The 21,847-nt window shown below is 36.2% G+C and overlaps 1 protein-coding gene and 1 pseudogene across 1 annotated transcript in view; one reads left to right on the forward strand and one right to left on the reverse strand.

Annotated features, from left to right (window-relative positions):
- The window catches only part of Rims1 (regulating synaptic membrane exocytosis 1), a 449,118-nt gene that overhangs the window by 184,573 nt on the left and 242,698 nt on the right, over nt 1-21,847 (reverse strand). Inside the window, 2 exon segments of the mRNA XM_047559146.1 lie at nt 14,393-15,258; nt 20,079-20,419. Of these exon segments, the coding sequence (XP_047415102.1) occupies nt 14,393-15,258; nt 20,079-20,419 (1,207 nt within the window).
- Nucleotides 2,228-4,287, forward strand: LOC124988441 (heat shock factor 2-binding protein-like; annotated as a pseudogene).

A 21,847-nucleotide genomic window follows, 5' to 3' on the forward strand; every position in this document is an offset into this window, starting at 1 on the left:
TTGAATTAATTAACAATACTGTACTGATTTTCTAAAGTCCATACATCACCAGCATATTAGGAAATCAGTGTTGAAGCACTCTACAGTAAATGTATATATTATTTCTCAAGTCTCCTCAAGCACTTTAAAAAGTTGAAAACATCTCTACTCATCTATAGCTGACTCATTCGTGTAATGTATTCGGCTGATAACAAACATAACTTGTAAAGAAAAAAAAAAAACACTTCCATGAAGGCATAAGAGCATGTCTACATATTACACCCTTGATGGAATGTAAATCCAGAATCTGATTATTTTATGGAGCTACAGAATGAAGACTGCTCAGACAGAAAAAACATTGCTATTGTATTGACTGGGTTTATCTGTTTTGTGCACCTTGCTATATTGCATTGGCACTTAAGAATTAACAGCAGGACAAATTCTGGCAGAACTGTGTAAAGATATTATCATTTAATCTACACATGTGTGAACCCCAGATCATCTTAGTAATATCAAGTATTATTAATTTTTATAACCATTAAGTAGTGATAGAAAACAATACTTATGAAGGGTTATGACACAAAAAGCAAGTTCAGGGCCAAGGTGTCTCCTCTGAAACATTTCACTGACTAAACTCAGTAAGAACAGATATTTTCACTGTTTTGCATTTCCCTAGAGGTTTTAAAAGGAGAGACCTACACTGGATATTATTCTGTTATTCTTTTTAAGTACTGCACATAGACACTTATAATTTCTTTCGTCTAGTCAAAATTCTGAACATCAAATGTATTAAGCATTCAAGTAAAGACAAGAAATATCTAAACTAGCTCTCTGATTGCAATTTTAAATGCAATTTTTATTTCTATACCACAGATGAAGAAATTGAGGCTTAGATATAAGTGACAAGTCAGTAAGACAGCCAAAATTTGAATTCAACAAATCCGATAATAACCTAAGCTGACAATGATTTAGATCACCACTTCCTCAAATTTTAATAGAAAATTTTACCTCTCATACAGGACAGTGCTCTTGGTGGTTTAAATTTAAAGCAATGAATCGGTCCCAAGTAAAATACAGAATCTTACATTGAAAAGACTCCAACGTACTTAGTTCTGCCATGCCTTGACCTCAAGAACTCCAGTTCATGAAGATTATAGTGAATGGTTTAAAATGAAATGGCCCCTAATCAAATGTATTCAGGACAGCTGCATATTCTATACTTTTCTAGAAAAACACACTGCACATTACCGTTAAAGATGGTGAGAAGTCCTGCCTTAGAAATGTTATTAACCAGAGTGAGCACCTGGCAAACCTTCTTTGATCATAGAAGCCTACATTTGGTAACATTAAATTTATTATTGCTTTATGTTAATACTAGTTAGAGAAATGATTGTATCATTAATATTATTTTTTGATTTGTTAAAATGTCCTAAGTAACAAGAAGGGAGGGAAGTATTGGATCTCATTTACAGACTTAGAATTCATGCTCAGGACCACACTGTTTCTTTGTATAATTGCCATAAAAGGAGACACTGATCCATTCTCTGTCACTGAGATATCTGGGCTTCTGCTTCCACAAAGCAGCAACTTAGCTATTTCCTTCCTGACTCACATGGATATGCTTCTGTATCAAGTTATTCCACTTATTCAACTATACATAATCACACCAAGGCAATTCTCCTGAAAGATTCTAAGCTACAGTGAAATAAATATGCTTTTAAAAGAAAAGTTTAACTGACATATCACAGGCAATTCTAATTGTATATCTCTAGACCCAGGATAAATCAATATTCAAAATATGATTTTGTAGAATAACAATAGCATGATAGAAAGCAAGGTTATTCTGAAAACATGAGGTTGCATAAAGTATTAGGATTTGGGGAATTAATTTACTTAGTTCAATTTTTCCCAGGATTGAGGCTTCAATCATATTTGTAATTTCCTAAATCAGAAGATTCCAGCTTAATTCCAACAGGACTTATAAGTTTCCAACAATACTGCTTTGGATACTAGGAGCAATTCTGATTATAAAATGTCTAGCTGGGAAATTTTTGAAAAGTAAAGAAGGTTCAAAGTAATTGATATTCTCAAGAGGCTTTGGATCCAAGATCACTCTGAAATTCAAATAAACTTATAAATATGTGAATTGTTTCCAAGTTGTGCTAATTATATCATTTATAATATACATGAATATGAATACATTATGAGTGCTTCTATTCTTTGTTTTATAGTGTGTTAGAGGACAAGCATGTTTGAAAGGAATCTTCAAGAACTGGTCAGTACAATTTGCCTCAATTTATGTTGTTTTCCAAGCTAAGGAGTCATAGGGTTTCCAGACCCTGACCCAACACATGGGGAAACTGAAGCAATACTGGGTATGGAATACGGGAGTCAGAATAGAAAATATGCCAAAATATCAGATAGTAATAGAATATCTCCCAAGAAGGATATTTTCAGGGGATAGGAGAGAATAACATCTTGGTAGGAAGGAAGATAAAGAAAAAAGAAAAGGTAAGTTGCTAGTGTATTTACTTAAAATCTGACTCTCCTACCATGGAATGTGTCTTTAATGTAAGCTCTCTACTGATCCTAAATGTTTCCTATAGGAGACCTGGCAAAACAATATATTTTGAAATTGAGTACTTTTCATGATAATGAGATACTTAAAGGATAATTGGGAGTTGACCATGTCAGCCTAAAGTCAGGCACAGATGTAGCTATTTTCTGACTGCCTTACTCTCCAAAAGATAGAAAACATGTCAAAAGAAAAAGAAATCCAACAGACCAAGCCCACATATTGGCTCTCAGAGCACCATTTCTTAGCATTTGCTTGTTCTTGTAAGTTAAGTAATTGATTCTAGGGTAATGGGAATGGTTTTGACCTTGGAGCTAGATAGGAAAGGTATTATAGAATGAGGTTTCACTGATCAAAGATCATACATTAAGAATTTTAAAATATGAAGAAGTGTGTGGATGTGGTCTTGTACACACAGCATAGGCTCTGTCTTTTGGTCGCCAGAACTTAAGGCCATTGTCGGTGAGTTATGTTTATAACCCCAGCTAAGCCAGAAGGACAGAAGGAGGACCTCTCTGAATCCAAACAACACTGGGTGAAGAATGCAGGGTAAACCCTCTGATGTCTGGACCTCCTGACAACCCCTCTGACTTGGTGTGGATGTCTTCCCACACTCCTTGAAGTGTATTATTGTGTCCAGAGCATGCACTGTTGTGTAGGCAGGTATACCAGAGGGCACAGCAGCCGTGCCTAAAGCAGGAGCCTCTGAGGACTGCTGGCACATGGGAACTTAAGAAGAATTTGTTAAAGTCAGACAGAGGGACCTGAAACTGCTGACAAATGAAGTGATGCAAATATGGGATTTCTCACTCAGAATACTAAATGAGAGGTTCCTGGAAAGCTTCCAGAAATTAAATATTGGAGAAAAAAGTCTGAAAAGAAAAGAGCAAGAGTTAGAGCAGCTGAAACTAGATTTTAAGAACTTTAAAACTTGCCTGGACACCATGTAGGCCAACAGCATGAGAAAGGAGAAGCTATCTCTATGACTGTGGCTGAATTGAGCAAAGCAGCAGTTCCTAAAGCAGGCAGAACATTGGACAAAAATGGGAGTGGGTGGGAATGGGCCCTGCACCCTCCTGTGGGTTGTCTCCAAAAGCAAGGAAGTTGTCTAAGTCATTCTAGGAAAAGATAAACCTTTGAAGTTTTTTAACACCATGGGTCAAATAATAAGAGAGTTTTGTAAAGTTATTGAATAGGGATGCCAAGGAGCTTGATTCTGATGAAAATCAGCTTGTTTTTGCTTTGACTGGAAAAGCAACAAATGTTGCCATACCTGTGATCATGAATTCTTCCTTCATTCAAGTCTGGTGCTCTGGGACACCATGTTGCAGTTTGGGGAAAATGGAAGCTAGGACAAGGCACCAAACTCAAAGGGTTAATGTTGATGTACACTTCAAAGAGTCAATTTGAAAGGTTTGAAATATGTCAGCAAAAGCCCAGGGTCATTCCTTTGTTCTGATGACTTCTCAAGTGATCCAGATACAGATGTAGAGCTTATATTAGCTTGTTCAGTTTCTGGTTCTGGACCCAAAAGTCTTCTCCATGTCAGCCTCTGAATTTTGGAGCTCTCAACCCATATGACACATGCTGGTGATATCCAAGAACCACAATCCCACCTGCAGATCTTGGCTCAGAAACTCCTAGAAGCCCCACATACTCTGGAACATGATGTGAAGAGGCACAGGGCCACCAAAGAAGTTAGTAGAAATGCCAGAATACCTTCCTCTCCCTAGGTCCTTTGCTTAGTTTTCCCAAAACATCACTGTATGTCATGTGTTAGAGATGACATAATGTGACTGACTAGAGATGGATGTGAGTTGAAATGTATCCCACACTACTTCCTTTAAGAAGTGGCAGTATTTCTGAGTGGTTAGTTAATATTGCCAAAGAGGAAGTCCAAAAAGAATCCATGTTTCATATGTGTGCCACCAAGAAGATGGCTTCCTTAGAGCAGCATCTTTCTGCACATGGCCCATAAAAATGGGAGATTTAATAACCATATATCTTATTGGTCTGCATTTTCCTAAGATACATTTCTTTATAATTAATACCACCAAAATGCAAGTTTACCTCTATAACTGTTTGGCGAATCTGCTATTTCAGGTGGGATTAGGCATTTTAGTTCTATGTCTGTGTGTATTTTTAGTTCTGAATAAAATAAGAAGAAAAAATACAAAAGAGAAAATAAAGAATACATGTTATCTTAACATCCAATATAATTCTATCCAAAATTTGGATATACATCCTATTAGTTCTTTCTCGATGCACCAAAACATTCTTAAAAAATACACTGTATAGTAAACATAGAATCAGCCATGACTTGCTCCCAAATATACCAATTATAGTCTATTGTCAATAAATGTAAGACTATGTAACAGAACTTTTATGACAATACAGTTTTGCTTTAATCAGTGTCATTTAACCAGTATCCTATTGTTGCAAACTAAACAGGCTCTCCAATTTTTATATTATAAATATTGTTTTATAATAAATATTTATTCATTTCATCATGAAGTTTTTATTCTTCCATGGTACTCTTTGCCATATAATCACATTTTATAAACCAAATACAAACAAGTCAGTTAGAGGTAAGACTTCCAGCTATTAAATACATTTGACAGTTGACTCATTTGGGCTTCAAACAAGTTCTTACTTGGGTTTCAATTCCAAACATTAGTTTCCCTCCAGTTTGAGCAATTCCCATCAGCTTACTGATTCAGTGAGAAATACAAAGTTTCTGATGCTTAATTTAACTTGCGTCTTCCCAGAGGTCCTTATTCTATAACCTGACTCATGGTTTCCCACAAGAATAATTCTCTTTGTGGCTCCTACACATAATGTAGAATTCCTATTCTTTGGGGGCATCATACTAATTGAATTTTCAATTTCTTTCCTTTCTAATCATTCAGCTACCAGATGGTTGTCCCTAAATTGTTTTGGTTTTCACTATTATTATTGATGATACTGATATGATGTCTTTATTTCCTAAATCTAAGAACAATTCTTTCCTTCAGTTCATGCTATAGTTTCCTGTGAATAATTAAATTTTTTCACTTTTATTAAAATGTACACTAAGTTAATGTCTAATGGTAGGAACAGTATAATCTTTATAGTTCAAACAATTAATGTCTAAAGTTAATTAAAATAATGAAGTAATTCTGAGAGTAGAAAGAAGGATGTAATTACACAAAAATCAAAGTAAATAATTTCTTGTCACCCAATGAACAGGCACTTATTGACTGAAGTATTTTTTCCATATTCATGATCATTAAATCAATAAAATTAAAAATCAGAATCAGCACCAAGAATCAGAAGACAGGAAAATTTCCCATTTCAAATGTAGCTCTTCTCGATAGCATTTTTATATACATCTTGTTTTCTTATTCCAAAATATAATTTGTTTATTTTTTATTTAAAAAAGAAATATGTAGTGGTGTACTTGACCCAAAAATTACATTTCTATGCATTTAACTGTAAATTGTCATCTTAGTAAGTATATTTCAATAACTGTATTTCTATGGATAATTAAACAATCATATCAGTAAACATAAAACTGAAAAAAATGTAGCAATATGCATTCTCCACTAAGTATACTCAATTTCCCCCAGAAAAAGACAAACATACATAAAAATAGAAGTAATACTAAAACCAAAATTAGATAGTTCAAGAGAACAATGGAGGAAAAAGTGAAATTTAAATCATGGCTAGAGGTGGAGGATTTTTATAAGACAGAACACCATCAAAAAATGGAGATGGAAAAACAGGAGGTGCAGGAGGTGAAAGAATAAATACTAATGAGGAAAAGCAGAGTGCCAGAGAAGTGGGTCTGTGGAGACGGGTTGGAGATTAACTGTGAAGACTAAAGCACTTCCATTTCTGGATTTTGTTCAGTGTGAAGTGAAACTCTGTTATAGGGGTTCTACCACCAAACCAACAGGAAAGACAGTGCAATGGCGGTAAATAATCACTACCTTGTATAATCCTCTCAACCCTGAGGAGTGATTTTCCAATTATTATCCCCAAATAGGCATTACTTTTAGTTTCTCTTCCAAATATTTGCAAAGTAATTTTTCTGTTCTTTATTCCCTCCCTCATTTATAGATTTCCCAAGCACCACAGAGTCCTCCTAAGCAGAATTCACACCTAGTCTGTTACAAAATGAAATTCTAAAATACAGTTGGATACATACAACTCTTTATTTTATCACCCAAATATAAGTTGAGTCATTTTGGATTCTATTTCCAGTCAAATGTGTCCCCAATAATAAGCAACTTTCAAATGAGAAGCTCATCTTTATGAGAACGAAAAAAAAAAAATTCTCATGGAAGAACCAGCACTTCATAATTATTATTTTCAGCTTCTGAAATAATGAAACTTGAGGCTTTGAGAGGTTAAGTAACATTCTCAAAGTGTTTAGTCTCTGAATATGCCTAAAACTATATGTGTCCTCATGGTCGTGGACATCAAACCCTCTTCATAAAGTAACTACTGAATAAGATTCTTCATGGTATTATGTATTTTATAATAAACAAAAATGGAAATAAATACTAAATACCAATATTTGCATGTACATATACAAACATGTATAACCTTGGTCTCTTTCTCCCAATTATATCTCCTTTCATACTCATTTATTGAAGTCTTCACCTCCGTTACCTCAGAATATAACTCTATGTTTAAAGAGGTGATTGGATGAGCAGAATCAGACTCAGTCACAAAGGTCTAGGGGCATGGATATAATCATCATTAGGAGGTACAAATCTGGGACCTTATCTCAGCAATCTGTTAGAAGCTAGAGTGCTAGGACTGGCCCCAGACTGAAGACAGAACAAGGAACTGGACCAACTGACTAAAAACTATTTATCAGAGTGTTTGGTGCTGGGAACAATGAATTCCAAGTTCTTCCAGTTTCAAAGAAAAGGGGCTTCAAGGCAGGGAAAAAGACAAATCTTAACACCCATAACATTTCCTTTTCTGTTCAGCAGTGTGTGAAAAGAGATTTTTGTTTCCTTCCTGAAATCTCTCCCAGGCCTGAGATTCCGTTTTTCTGTTAAATTGAACCAAAAGTAAGGACAACCTTTTCATTCACTGGATAAAATGGGTCAAAAACACTGCAGTATGATTCTGCATTTTAAAAGGATACTAAAGAAAAACTTACTGAGATAAAATAGGTGACAGTTAAATCTTCAATATCAAATCTTTTTCTAAATGGGCTTGGAAACATAAATGTTTCCCCTTAAAATGACCTTTAGTTACACATCTTTTCAAATGTTCTACATTAAAATGGTAAGCACATATTACATGTAAAATCTGCATGATTATTTTTGAAAATGTAGCCCAGATGTTAATTTAGTTTTTCTCTGAGTCAAGAGTAAGAATTTATTTTTCAGATGCAACTAAATGACTAATATTGTAGCTATGGACTAATTTGGAAGAAATATTATTGGGCATAATCATGTTAGATTTACAGATTTAACATCTCTCCTTCTTTTAGAACCTCTTTTTAGTCATAACTCCAATTTTAGACTCAAGAAGGGTTTTTGGCCATTTATATATTAGGTAGAAATTGACACTGAAAATATATCCTTTTGCCATAATTATTTGCAGTATTTTCTTAACATATATTATTAGACATTAGGAATCAGTAATTAGCATCTTATCTCAGAACACACACACACACACACACACACACACACACACACATACACCAATATATGCTGTCATTAGTATTCTCTCAATTTCTTCCCAAGATTTAAATTGCACAGATTTAAACAGCTACTGTCCATTTCACATCAGAACACACACACACACACACACACACACCAATATATGCTGTCATTAGTATTCTCTCAATTTCTTCCCAAGATTTAAATTGCACAGATTTAAACAGCTACTGTCCATTTCACATCCCTGTAAGATAGATCTCCATCTGTCTCTCTATAACATTTAAACAAAAATATCAAACACCTGAAGTCATGTCTCTTGTTGGAAGAATTAAATTCATCTTTCCCTCAGCAATACCAGACAGTAGCCTCCTCATTTATCCCTACCTATTCATATCCCTGTCATTTGTAATACCCAGGAAAATCAGGCCTCTGTTGGGTATTAGTGCTAAATGTCAACTTGTCCCACTGTCTAACTGCTGTTCTATAGTAATCTCTTTCGTCTGCTTAGATTAGTAGGGCAAATTAAAGAGGAGATTATGGAAAGCACTTGGTTGAAGGTGAAGAGGTGGAGGTAGTAGTCTTGAAAACTGTGTTTATCAGCCTGTGTGGGCAAGTGGCCAAGGCAGAAGTGCACTAAAGAGATGAGGTGGGTTCTACTGAGAGAACTACTAAGGGGAGGGAGGCATTGTGTTCTAATCAATAGATTTCCAAAATCAGATAAGGGCCTCAATGAATGATTAATGTATGTATAAAGAGAAATTAAAGAGAGATTAATATAAAAAGAGAAGCCAATGCTGTTACATTTACATGTAGACCCACTGCTTTTTGGAGAAAACAACTGCTAAGATGCCAACTGCAGAAGACCTCATAAAACACAAAACTGGTTATCTGCAAAGTAACAAAAGGGGTATTAAATAGAATTTTTGTAATTTTCTATTTTAATGGATATCAAATTAACTCATGTATATGAAAAAAAAATCAATGATGCTTTGCAATCATGAATACCTACAGTAATTCATTTCCTTTTATGTTCACTCTGCCCACACTATCAATTCCACTTCTCAACATTATTTTTAAATATTTATTTTATTTGTTTTTCCAGTGGAAAACACTGTAATTTGTCTCTGTATGTAGACTGTCTTATTTGGGATGTTATCTATTGGTTTCTAATTTTAAGGTATTATCTATGGCTAAAATCATTAAAAGACAAAACATTAGCTCAGTTGATTTACATCATTTTACCTTCAAAAGCCAATAGTTTGTTTTATTGTTTTTGTTTTTTGGGTGCTAAAGATTGAACTCAGGGCCTTCCACATGCTAAAAGTGAACTACACCCCCAACTCTTTTTATCCTTATACAATCCTTTATTTACATATACTTAACACATTATTTCTTGCCTTAAAACTTGAAGAGAATCTTTTAGTTCTTTAATATTTTAGATGAGGCTTACCTATACCTTCTCTTCCCTCTTCAAAGCCTTTCCATTCCCATATCTGTGAATTTTGCCTTTATTTTGTCATAAACATGATATTTGTATTTAATTGTGTAAACATATTAAGTACCCAATGTAGAAGAGAGTTTATTCTTATACTTGAAAAACCAAAGTCAGCTTTTATATACTTTTAATTTTTTATTTTTATTATGCCACCATTACATGGAATACTCCAGAATCAAGTAAAAACCAAGGATAAACAAAGATTAAGTTTCCTTTTGTACAGATGCACTGTCAGTGTTCTTGTTCACTTAGAGGGAACTGTACCTAGGTTACTACTTCAATTGGCTGTTATCGGTTATTTGAAATAATTTCACATTTTTGATTGCTTTATATTTAGACAATGATTTTCTTTAACATTTTAATTTTTCTCAATTTTAAGTTTGTCCTTATTGTTGAAAGAAGATACAGCCTTCCCTTACCAAGTCAATGATGTCTTGTAACCATTAGTCATCGGACATTTCTTGGAACCTATGACTTTTGTCTCAATGAAGAGCTTCTGTCGGAGTGTCCTAGAAATGACCTCCAGTTTAAATGTGAGCAGATTGTTTTCTGCATACAAGGTCAACCAGGAATTTCTTTGCACTGGATTCCTGGATTAGTTTCACTATTTCTTGATTCTTATTTGTTTCAGTTTCTTGAATTACTATTAGTTTTCTGAGTACATATATTCTTAAGTTCTTTGAAATTATATCATAGCTTAAGACTTATTTATTATTGTCTTAAAACTAATATATTATATCTTAAGACTTATATATTAAGTTCTTTGCAAGTTAGTGACTTAATCACTTGGAACAAGGTAGCAAGGTTCCCATGTTTCTTCACAGAAATGGTACAATTTTTCTATCCTCAACATTGGCACCATCTTGGTCTCTTTCTTTACTAATAAACTTCTGTAATCACTTCCTTAGAGGCATAACTTTTCACTAGACTTTCTCCTAATGGGTTACATTACAGATTTCATTTAAATTCAAAACCTTAATTTGCAATCAATATTTAGTTCATTTTAAATTTTTTCTTCACTGTAGAGAAATCTATATATATATATTAATGTTTACAAGCTAGTAGACAAGAGATGTCCAATTTTTCCCCCTCGACCAGAGTAATATTAATAGCTCTTAAGTTTAAAATGTGGTAATTGACCTCAATTTTTAGATAATCCCAGTAGAATCACTGTTTTTGTGTATGTGCGTGTGTGAACAGAATTGAACTATATATAAAAGATTGTATGTTGAATATAAAGACTGTAATGTCTTTTTTTTTTCTTTTTATTATTGGGGGTTGAACCCAGAACCTTTGTACATGCTAGGCAAGCACTCTACTCTGAGCTAGCTACATCCCCAGCTCTATTCAAGTTTTATTTTTGAGAAAGGGTCTTACTTAATTGCTGAGGCTGGCCTAGAATTTGTGATTCTCCTGCCTCAGACTTCCTACTAGTTAGGATTACAGGCAATTACCACTATGCCTAGCTATACTGTCTTTTAGATGTCATTTTGACCAGATTATCTTTTTTTGTTAAAACATATTTTCAGCACATAGTAAAAGCATATCAACATGAGGGAGAAAGAGCTCTTTAAAGCATTTAAGTTATATCTTATTGTGCAATTATCTTTTATAGCTTATTTTTCCTAACAGAATGTAAGTTCTATAAGGGAAGGGAACATACTTACCTTTTAACCTCAGTATATCCACAGAAAGTGCTAAATACATATGTGCTAGTAAACATAAAAATCAACTCATCAGAGTATTAAAGTAAAAATAATATCAATGAAAAGAATAGTACATATATATTAAATAATTACCACAGACTAGTATTGTGTTAAATGTTTAATTTCTATCTGTAATTGTTAAACAGAACAAGCAAATGCTTGGGATACAATAAAATTTAATTTTTGTTTCCCACTGTCCCTTTAAATTATATCCATGGCCAGGCATAGTGATGAATGCCTAAAATCCTAGCAACTTGGGAGGCTGAGGTGGGAGGATCACAAGTTCAAAGCCGGCCTCAGCAATCTAGAAAGGCCCTTAAGCAACACAGCAAGACCCTGTCTTGAAATAAAAAATAATACTATTAATAACAATAAATAAAAAATAAAAAGGACTGGTGATGTGACTTGGTGCTTAAGTCCCTCTGGGTTCAATCCCTGGTGCTCAATCCCTAGTACTGCAAAAAATTAATTAATTAATTATTTAATTACATATCATAGGGATAAGCTTCCTGAAACTCATAACATGATATCCACTGTTTCCTAAGAAATCACTTTCCAGATCATCTCTTTCCTTTTTATCCCACTGGGGTCCATAAGATATAAAACAGGTTCTCTTACTTCTCTTTGTATTTTATAGATACAGGGGCTAGCTCACACTTATTCCAATATGTCTATGGGATTGACACCACAGGCAAAATCAAGCATGGAAGGATGCTAATTTAGCATCCTATTATATATATGTCATCTCATCCAAACAACTTAACTTTGAGGTAGATTTCTCATCTCCATTGTGTCATCAAGAAATCATATTTAGGGAGGCTGAACTACTGTGCAGTATCATAGGAAACTACAGACTATCAAGGTTGGTTCCTATGATTGCCCTCAGTAGGCAATGGTGGGGTTTAGTAATAAAGTTACTATATGATATTATAGGTCATGGTATTTCTAATTAAATTTGAAGTAGGAAAAACATTATTAAAAGGTATGGTCTTGATAATTAGTATTTCTTTTCATAAATATTAACTTGGGATTGGTTAAAATATCAGAGTAAGAGCTAATTTGATAAATAAAATCAACAAATTTGAGAATAAAATTAACTGTAAATTAAGAGAAAGCAGGGTTGCTATATCAGATAAATGTATATGCAATGAACCTATGTTCCCAGATGAAGAGGTTTAACACTACCTTTAGAGGTGTTTATATCCCAAGAGGTCACCAAAGTCTCTAGAATGATAAATTTCCAGAAAAACAGCCTGCAGAGGCAATAAATTCACCACATCATACCAGTCCCATTCCTCCAATTACCAAAGCCACTATTCAGGTTTTCTTTATTCATCTATTGCTGTTTTCAATAATTGGGGGGGGGGGGTCAATTCTGTCCCCCATTTTGATTCACAACACACTTTAATAAATTTGGTGCAGTGCCCTTTCTTCAAAGAAAATATACATGTCCACATGCATCCAGAGTTCTATTCACAGCAATTAAGTTCATTTATATATTTGTTCAACACCTACTTTATTACTTCTGGGAAAAACAAAAGGCAGTTAACAAAGTCTACTCATCAACTGACTTTTAAAAGCCTGTAGATCCTATGCAACTTATAAAGAATAGTGATCAGAAGGTAAACTAATATGAGAGTCAAACTGATCCCAATACAAATGTTCTAAAAACACCATTTCAAATTGGTTTGCAGTACTAAAGATAGAACTAGCTTTCTTAATTATTTCAACATAAAGCATGAGATTGGGCATATATATGGGGAGTGGTGGAAGGACATGGGCATGCAGTTCAGAGACAGAAGATGAGAAAGAAAAGTGATTTTTAAATAAATGTATCATATCTAGTACATATTTTAGCAGTTACAAAGCAAGCCAACAAATTAAAAAAAAAAAGTTCCCCCAAATACAAATTCATTAAGAAACACATCAATGCAGCAATGATGATATCATTAAAGTGAGAACTCTGGTCAGTTTAAATCTGAGAAAACAGTGAAATGAGAATAACCTTCAAAAGAAGCATTTTAAATTGAAGTATTTTCTAGATAAGCACTACCTAATGGATCTTTTTGCGATTATTCCCCTTGAGCACTTGAAATGTGACCAATGTGATTGAGGAACTGAATTTTTAAGCTTTTTTGAATTTTAATTAATTTAGGTTTAAACAGCTACATGAGGCTATGGTATATTGTACAGTGCAGATTTAGACAGAAAAAAAAAAGTCATAGCCTTTCACACTATGCTCCAAAAACTTCTGGAATGTGAACTTCATACCTCAAAGTTAACTACCCCAAACTCAATATATAGCACTATGTATGATGTAATTTCTGCACAAGTTGTGAGGAGGATTACCTTGAAATTTGAAAAATGTTACCTGTGTGACTGGAATATATACAACTGAAGTTTTCAAAGAAAAAATGCATTATTCTTTGTAGGGCAGTTTTTGTTTTCTAGAAAATGTTATTTTTCCCAAATAAACCCACCCCCAAACAACTTTAAAAACGTGTGCATATTATATTTCCCAAGATGACAGGAACCAGAATCAGTTAGAAAGCCTCCTAACTCAAATTTGGAGCTTGTAGTTGTGTGTGTGTGTGTGTGTGTGTGTGTGTGTGTGTGTGTGTTTAAACCCAGTAATCTATCAGTCAGTCAGTCAAAAGCCTCCATTGGATGCATCGCTGTCCATAAGCATTCCAAATCTCATCTCCAGCGCTGGAACATGTGCACTTCTAACCCTGGCACATGTGCATTCAGACCCTAGCACACTCACTTCTAAACCAGCACGCACCAATTTCTAAGTCAGGCACACATGTAGCTTTAAGCTTGGCACGTGCGTGCGCGCGCGCGCGCGCAGACACACCACTGAGCTTGGCTCACACGCATCTCCAACCCAGCGCTCAAACTTCTCTCATCCTGGCACAGGCACCTGGAGCCTGGCTGAGGTCCCAGCTCAGGGACACCGCCGCGCCCTTACCTTTCTCGCTGACGCTCTCGCTCTCTAGCTCTACGTCCTCGCAGCTGGTGTACTCGGGCGTGGACACGCCTTCTTCCTCTGAGCTGCTCACTGACATCTGCCGCTTCTTGCCGCCCCTCTTGGACCGGTGCGGCTTGGGCGGCGAAGGCCGCACCGACTCAGACTGGTCCGAGCTCAGGGAGTCGTTCCGCAGCATGGTCTCCACCTTCTCGCGCTTGGCCTTCCTGATGAGCACGGCTGAGCTGGGGTCCAGGCGGCTCTGCTTCCTGAGGGGCTCCTGGGCTTTGAGCTCCGGGGCTTCTGCGGGGACCGGCCCATGCCTGGGCGCCGGCGGGCTGTGGTTCGTTGGCGGCTTGGCCCCTGGCGCCCTGGCCTCCGCAGTCCTCTCGGCCGAGTAAGCCCGGGGCGAGTCCGGCGGTGAGGCCCTGGCGGCGGCCGGCGCTCGCTTGCCGACCTTGTTCTCCGGCAGCGCGGCTCCCGCCTCGGTGCGGGGGAGCGCCACGTCGCTGTGGCGCCGCTCGTGCCTCGCGCGGGACACCCGGGCGTGCATGCGCATCTGCTGCTCCTCGGGAGGCGCTTTCACTGGGTACCGCGCCAGGTTCGGGTCGCTGCGGTACCTAGTCTGGTATTCCTCTTCTTTCCTTTGCTTTTCATCCTCGGCCGCTTTGCCATCCTCTCGTTTTTCTGGCACGTCGGGGTAGTCCTGTGATCTCCCTTTCTCAAGCCTTCGGCTTTCCCGCCTTTCTTTCCGCTCCCTTTCTTCCGCAGCCCCCTCCCCTGGCTGCACAGAGGTCTTTGGCACGCGTTTCCGCTCGCTCTTCAGGGCTCCTTTGCCATTCTGCTCAGAAAGCCCTGGAGCCTTTTTCCTGTGATATGCAAAGGAACGTCATGAAGGAAAGCAATATATAAAATTTAAGGATCAGACCTAAGAAACTTTTCTTCTTTGCATTCCAGTCTTGAATCATTCCAAATAATTAGTTAGAATCCCATGTCTAACTGAGATGGTAAAGAACTCCATTAAACCTGTATTGCTTAAGTTTTTTTTTTTTTAATCTAAATGTATGATCCCTTTGCAACACAATATATTCAAAGACTTAAAAACTTGTTTTCACAATTGAAGTTTTGCATTTTAACTGAAACAATAAAACATTACTAAATTAACTCAATCCATGGCTACATATTATCTTACCCTCTGCTTGTGACTCAAAGACTTTAAAATGTCTTAGAAGAAAATAATATAGTTAATATAGGAGCAGGATAATATATACATATCACTTCAAAACCAAATATATATTTGATATATGTGGACAATGCAGTAACAATCTCTAATTAAAGTTTTAAAGAAATGCAAATACAAGAATGTCCATTTCAGAAGTCAAATCTAATAGCACTTCATCAATAGTAGAAAAATTAATTTTTGACTTTGCTCACACGCAACCACTTTTTCAGAATTTGATTAGGAAACCAGAGCTGAACCATATCTTACATTTTAACTTCCTCAGATAAAAATAATAGAAACACTGGCATTTCTGAAAGTATTATTCAAATTCCCTCCATCAGTTTCTACTCATTTCAGAATAGGATCCAATAGAAGATAGTAGTTTAGAGTTCTACTTTTTCTCTCTATGCTATCAAACATACTGGCAAAGGTAAAAGTAAAGGAAAGGAGTTTGGTGATCTTTCAGTCCTGTAAATATATCATTCTGTTTTCCCCCTCAGTATTTCTCTGTACACTGAAGTGCACCTGATTTGGGGAGTTCCAGCTATTATGCCAAAAGCTGTAAAAACTAGATACCTTAGCTATGTGTATTTACATGATCTAATGTGCAATTAAAATGGAGGCAACTCAAAGCTTATTTTGGAATTCTAAGGTCTGAAAGGAAACTCTGTTCAGAGTTTATATCATTGTTTGGAAATCCCAAAGCAGATGTAAAAAAATGAAAATGGAGGAAAAAAACATGCAAAATGGGAAAAGCAGGGCAATTTCTCTAGTGGATTAGCAAAGGTGCAGTCACTAAGTTACGTTGTGGGGAGTGGGGAGGAAAGGCTGGTGATGGTAGAGATAAAAAGTAAAGGGTTTCAATTGGCACAGGAAAACAATCGAAGCATGGCCAGTTCTGCTTGAGGAATTTAGATCCCACTGAACCTTGGAAATGAAAGGAATTTGGATCTGAAAGGAGGAGTGGTTTTTACAGTGTAAGGTATATAATATGTCACATATTAATCATTATCAAATATACCTTGTAAGGTATCTAATATGATCACATATTAATCTTTATCAAATATAGCTTTCATAAGAGTGTGATGCTTGTATACAAATATTTGGTAGCTCCTTAAAGCAGAGATGCTCTTGATAGAAATTTATATTAAATCAATTACTTTTCTTGAAATGCTAATAAATAACACTTGCGTACCTCGCAGAGTTCATGTGAGCATTAAAGGAAAAACCAACTGTGGAGATGCTTTACAGAGCTGAGTGTTATGCAAATGAAAAGAATTCTCCATTTTGTCTCTTTGTTCCACTAATTATACTTTTTTCTCACCTCTAATTTTATTTTGTTTCCACTAGATCCTGATCATTGTGTAAAATACAATCAAGAAATTCTCAAGAATTGAAAACAAATAGACAGACTGGTATCCTTTCAATCCTGCTTCTCCCTGAAGTTGCCAACCCTATACTACAACCCTCCTCTCTTGCCCTGTTCTTATACCCCCAGTTCTTCATTATATATTTATATCATCAGTAAATGTACCTGTATTCAAATTTCATATAAAATGTCAAAACAAAATGCCTCAGTTCTCATTCTTGAAATTTATATCATTTTCCACCATATGTCAAAAGCAGAATACTTTCAACAACTTTATAGCTCCAAATTTTTAGTCTTGTTTAAAGATATCTTCTGACCAATTCCAACCTTTACTTTTAATATTTTTGTTTATCCCTCATCCATGATAGTGTGTCACCAAATACTATTAATTCTACCTTCACTAAGGTATCACTGATGTCCTTCCTATCTTGTCTCGTTAATTTAGGCACTCATTCTCTCATCATGTACTGTCCTCTTCTACTCTGTCTACCTCCCCTACAACTCTTGGATATCTTACAAAGCTTAATTCAGAAATCACTTCCTTTTTCCTGGGACTACCAAAGTACTAAATGCATTTTCTAACTTTGATCAAATCATCATCCTAGTTAACTGCCTAGGTATCTGTCTTCCCTGGGATATTAGGTGACCTCTTCCCCAGAGTGTGTTAGGAAAGGGACCGTGTCCTAATCATTTTCATACCTTCTGGTTGTTGGCACTGTGATTACTTATAGTTAATAAATAATATGATTACTAACTTCAATAATAGGCGTATTCACAGAATGCCTACCATGTGCCTGTCTGGAAACATACACTGTCCTTTAATTCTTGCCACATGCTGTGAGGTGGGTTATTACTGCCTATTATGATAGATTTTTGATGGTTATCCAGATCTGCTTAACTTTGAAGTGCTTAATCATATCGTATGAGCTTTCATTGAAAAGGGGATCAAAAGACTTCCTTGGCACATACTCTTACCTAGTGGGATAAATAAGAGTCAGAAAAAGGCAACTGAACCTAATTCAAATCCTAACAGATCTCTATACTATAAACCTTGAGACCATAGTGGCTATGTCACCCTTCTTAGCACTATTTCCTACTGTACAGCATCATGTCTGGCCATAAATACATTTTATTAATGAATCAATTAATTGGTTGAAATAAATTATATGATCACATTATTTCTTGCTTAAATCTTCACTGGCATGCTGTTATGCTTAGGATAAAATCTATAAAATTAAACCTGTCCTTTTATGTAATAGTCACAGCAATTACCCCACTCCTGTTATCAATTTCTGTTTCAGTTGGCTTTTTGCCTCTGTGCCCAAAAGACCTGAAAAGAATGATTTAGAGGAGCAAAGTTTATTTTGGCTCACAGTTTCAGAGGTTCAATCCATGGTTGGCCAACTCTATAGCTCTGGGCTCAAGGTGAGGCAGAACATCATGGCAGAAAGGATGCACCACAGGAAAGAGCTCAGAATATGATAACCAGGAAAGGGTGGGGGAAGCAGGAGAACTACACAAGCCCTGTGGAGAAAATACCACAATGCCTTATGCCCCTGACACCTAATGCAGAGCTACAAAATTTGTTTGTGCAGCTGGATTTCAGTCTTACTTTGGTCCTATCCCTTCTTTCTGTGTCCCTATTTCTCCTGTTTACTCTGTGACATTATATTGGATTTATGTAGCTTGGTTTGAATCTTTACTCTCACAGCTGAAAGTGTCTTGAGTCTCAGATGAGATTTTCCACTTGAACTTTTAGAAAATGCTGGAACTGTTGAGAGTATGGGGATTCTTAGATGTAGATTAAATGTTTTGTTTTGTTTGGTTTAGTTTGGTGCTGGACTCAAGGGAACTTAACCACTGAACCACATCCCCAGCCCTTTTTTATAATTTATTTAGAGACAGGGTGTCACTGAGTTGCTTAGCGCCTCACTAAATTGCTGTGGCTGGGTTTGAACTTGTGATCCTCCTGCCTCAGCCTCCTGAGCTGCTGGATTACCGGTGTGCACCACCATACTGTGCAAATTAAATGTGTTTTTAATTGTAAGATGGGCATGAGCTTTCTAGGGTAAAGGGTAGGAAGTTATGGTTTAGGTATGAGGTGTCCCCCCAAAACTCATGTGTGAAACAGTACCGGAATCTTCATAGGTGAAATGATTAGATAATGAGAAGTATAACCTTGAGTGAATTCAACTTTGATATGGATTAACCGGGCAGTACTATAGGCAGGTAGGGTGTGGCTGGAGGAAGTAGGTCACTGAAGATATGCCTTTGAAGTTTATATTTTTGATCCTAGTAAGCAGAGATCTCTCTCTGCTTTCTGGTTGACATGTCCTGAGCTACGTCTCTCCACCAGACCTTCTGCCATGATAAGCTGCCTCCTCTCAGTCCCAGAGCTATGGAGTCAGATGATCGTGAACTGAACCTCTGAAACCATAAGCCAAAATAAACATTTCTTCCTCTACATTTTTCTTGTCAGATCTTTTGGTCACAGTGACAAAAAACTAACAAAAACACCTCACTACCTCACAGCCACCTCCTATCACTCTTCTGCTGCTACTTGCACTATACCAATGGATATCCTTGAGTAGGTCCTCACATCAGATTGTTTCCTTCAGACCACATGCCTGTGCAGATACCCGGAGCCTCATCCCACCCTTCTGGTAAATTCCTAGTTAATTTTAGTGTTCTGCATAAAAGAATTGCCTGAATAAAGGCTTCCATGATGTTCCCATACATACGTCAATAGGTCAGGTTCCCCCATCATATTGGTTCAGAGAACTTTTAATTAAATAACTAATTCTAAAAATGAACAATGATCTAAGAACTGTTTTTGAGTTCAAGGTTCAAAATGAGTAGCTCAATCGATTTATGCTTACTTCTGTGTATGGATAGGAAAGAAAAATTTTTCAACAAAGGTCTCTTATGGAACACATATTTTAGGACGAGACAAAGCAGCTTAGGCCTGTTGTTGCCTTCTGTGAAGGACCTGAGAAGTACTTTGTACATAGTCCTCCCAACAGGAATAAAATTCTTGAAAATAGGTTTGTTCTTCAAGAAGAACTTAACTCTTGTTTACAGGATTAATAAACTATTACCTCTCTCTTGGAGGTTCACTTCTAGACCTGGATGAAGCCTGCTTCTGTTCCGGCCCAATGGCTTGTTGTGAGGGCTCAGCCCCTTTGCTCCTGTCTGGTGGTGCACTGGGAGGAGCAGTGTCCAGGGAGGAGGCAGCTGCTGTGCTCAGAGGAGTCTGAGACCTCGATCGCTCTTGGAGTCGTGCTTTCTTTTCTCTTGGTACCTCAGAACCAGCACCTGTAGCTGTATCACTCAAGGTTCCATCCTGACTAGGCTGCTGAGGTCCACTTCCAAAGAACCACGCCCCAGATTTGGTTAAGATTTCTTGTTGCTTTCGACATAAATTGCATACCCACATAACCTATACAAAAAAGAGAGAACAATATAAATTTTGCTATTTGGAAATAGTTTTTGGTACATTAAAATGCATCATAAAGAAAAAATAAAGCTCTTTATATTTATCATTGCAAATTTCTTGTGTAAATGGTTCTTGCACAAGTCACAGTCAAGTATAGGAATGCCTGGACTATAACCCATCTGTAGCCAGAGTGCCTCTGGAAAACCAGAGTAGAATTTTTTTTCACCATCTTTAATTTAATAATTCGGAGATTTCTTTTACCATGTATATGTCTTATATTATATGATTGACTCTGAAGTTTCATTTAAAATATCTATTAGTAAAAATGGTCTGAGGTAGAAATTGATTAGAAAACTTGTATGAAACTCTAGAATCAATATTTATGTACATAAATCTCAGTATCTTAAAGGATTTAGATGTCTTCTAAAAATCACTCATTATTAAATGAAAGAGTAAAAAATATTCATATGGCACAAACAATGATAAAGAACAAAAAAGAAGGTCGAGCTGTATGTTTTCTCTAATTTCTTAGCAATAAACTAACCTCAGAATTACTTAAGCTATAAGATGTAATTTTCCACACACATAATTACTTAAGTAATAAATCTGAGGCTGGGTTTGTTCATGTGACAACTCCAGTGTTAAGCTTCCCCAAGAGAGTTATTTTAGAACAGTCATTTAGAGACATACCCACTGATAAATTATAAGATATCACCACTTACAATAAACTTATATATTCACTTTCCTATTGTAACACTTAAAATTATTATAATAATGAAGACAAAAATCATTAAAAAGTAATGAATAATAATAGCAACAGCAGAAGTCACAGGGGAAAGATACCAGCATCCCTGTGAGCTTCTCTTCAAATAGAAGATGAACAATTCAGTGCATAAGCTTACATAAAAATTGTTTATGGAATGTGGCTTCAATTTAAAATGTATGCCCAGCAAGTCTACATTTTGCACACTGTATCTCATCTTTTTGATCTCATAAAGTCCCTCAGAAGTCCTGAGTGCTTGAATATGAACGTTATCAAGAATAACATTCAAAGGGAATAGTCTAGGGTCAGGATTCCTGTGAATAGTGACAATGAGTTTCCTCTGCCCAGAATTCATGATGGAGACAGGGATGTGTTTCCTCTTTATTATTCTGGTTGCTTCTTTAACTGACAAGACAGTGATAAGACAGTCTGAAATCACCTAGCCCAAAAAGATTGGTATGAAACTTTTGCTATTTTACATCAACAAATAGACATGAAATTTGAATTTCTTAAACTTATAATATGCACATTGTCACCAACCATCAAAAAGGCCCTTTTATACAAAATATTAAGACATATTCATGATAAATATGCATTTCCTTTAAAATCACACAGAAAAACACAGAAAGATTTACAATTATAAAGTTTCCAAAAAAGGGTTTAAGCTA

The sequence above is a fragment of the Sciurus carolinensis genome, chromosome 7 (assembly GCF_902686445.1).
Source record: "Sciurus carolinensis chromosome 7, mSciCar1.2, whole genome shotgun sequence".
Classification (NCBI taxonomy): domain Eukaryota; kingdom Metazoa; phylum Chordata; class Mammalia; order Rodentia; family Sciuridae; genus Sciurus; species Sciurus carolinensis.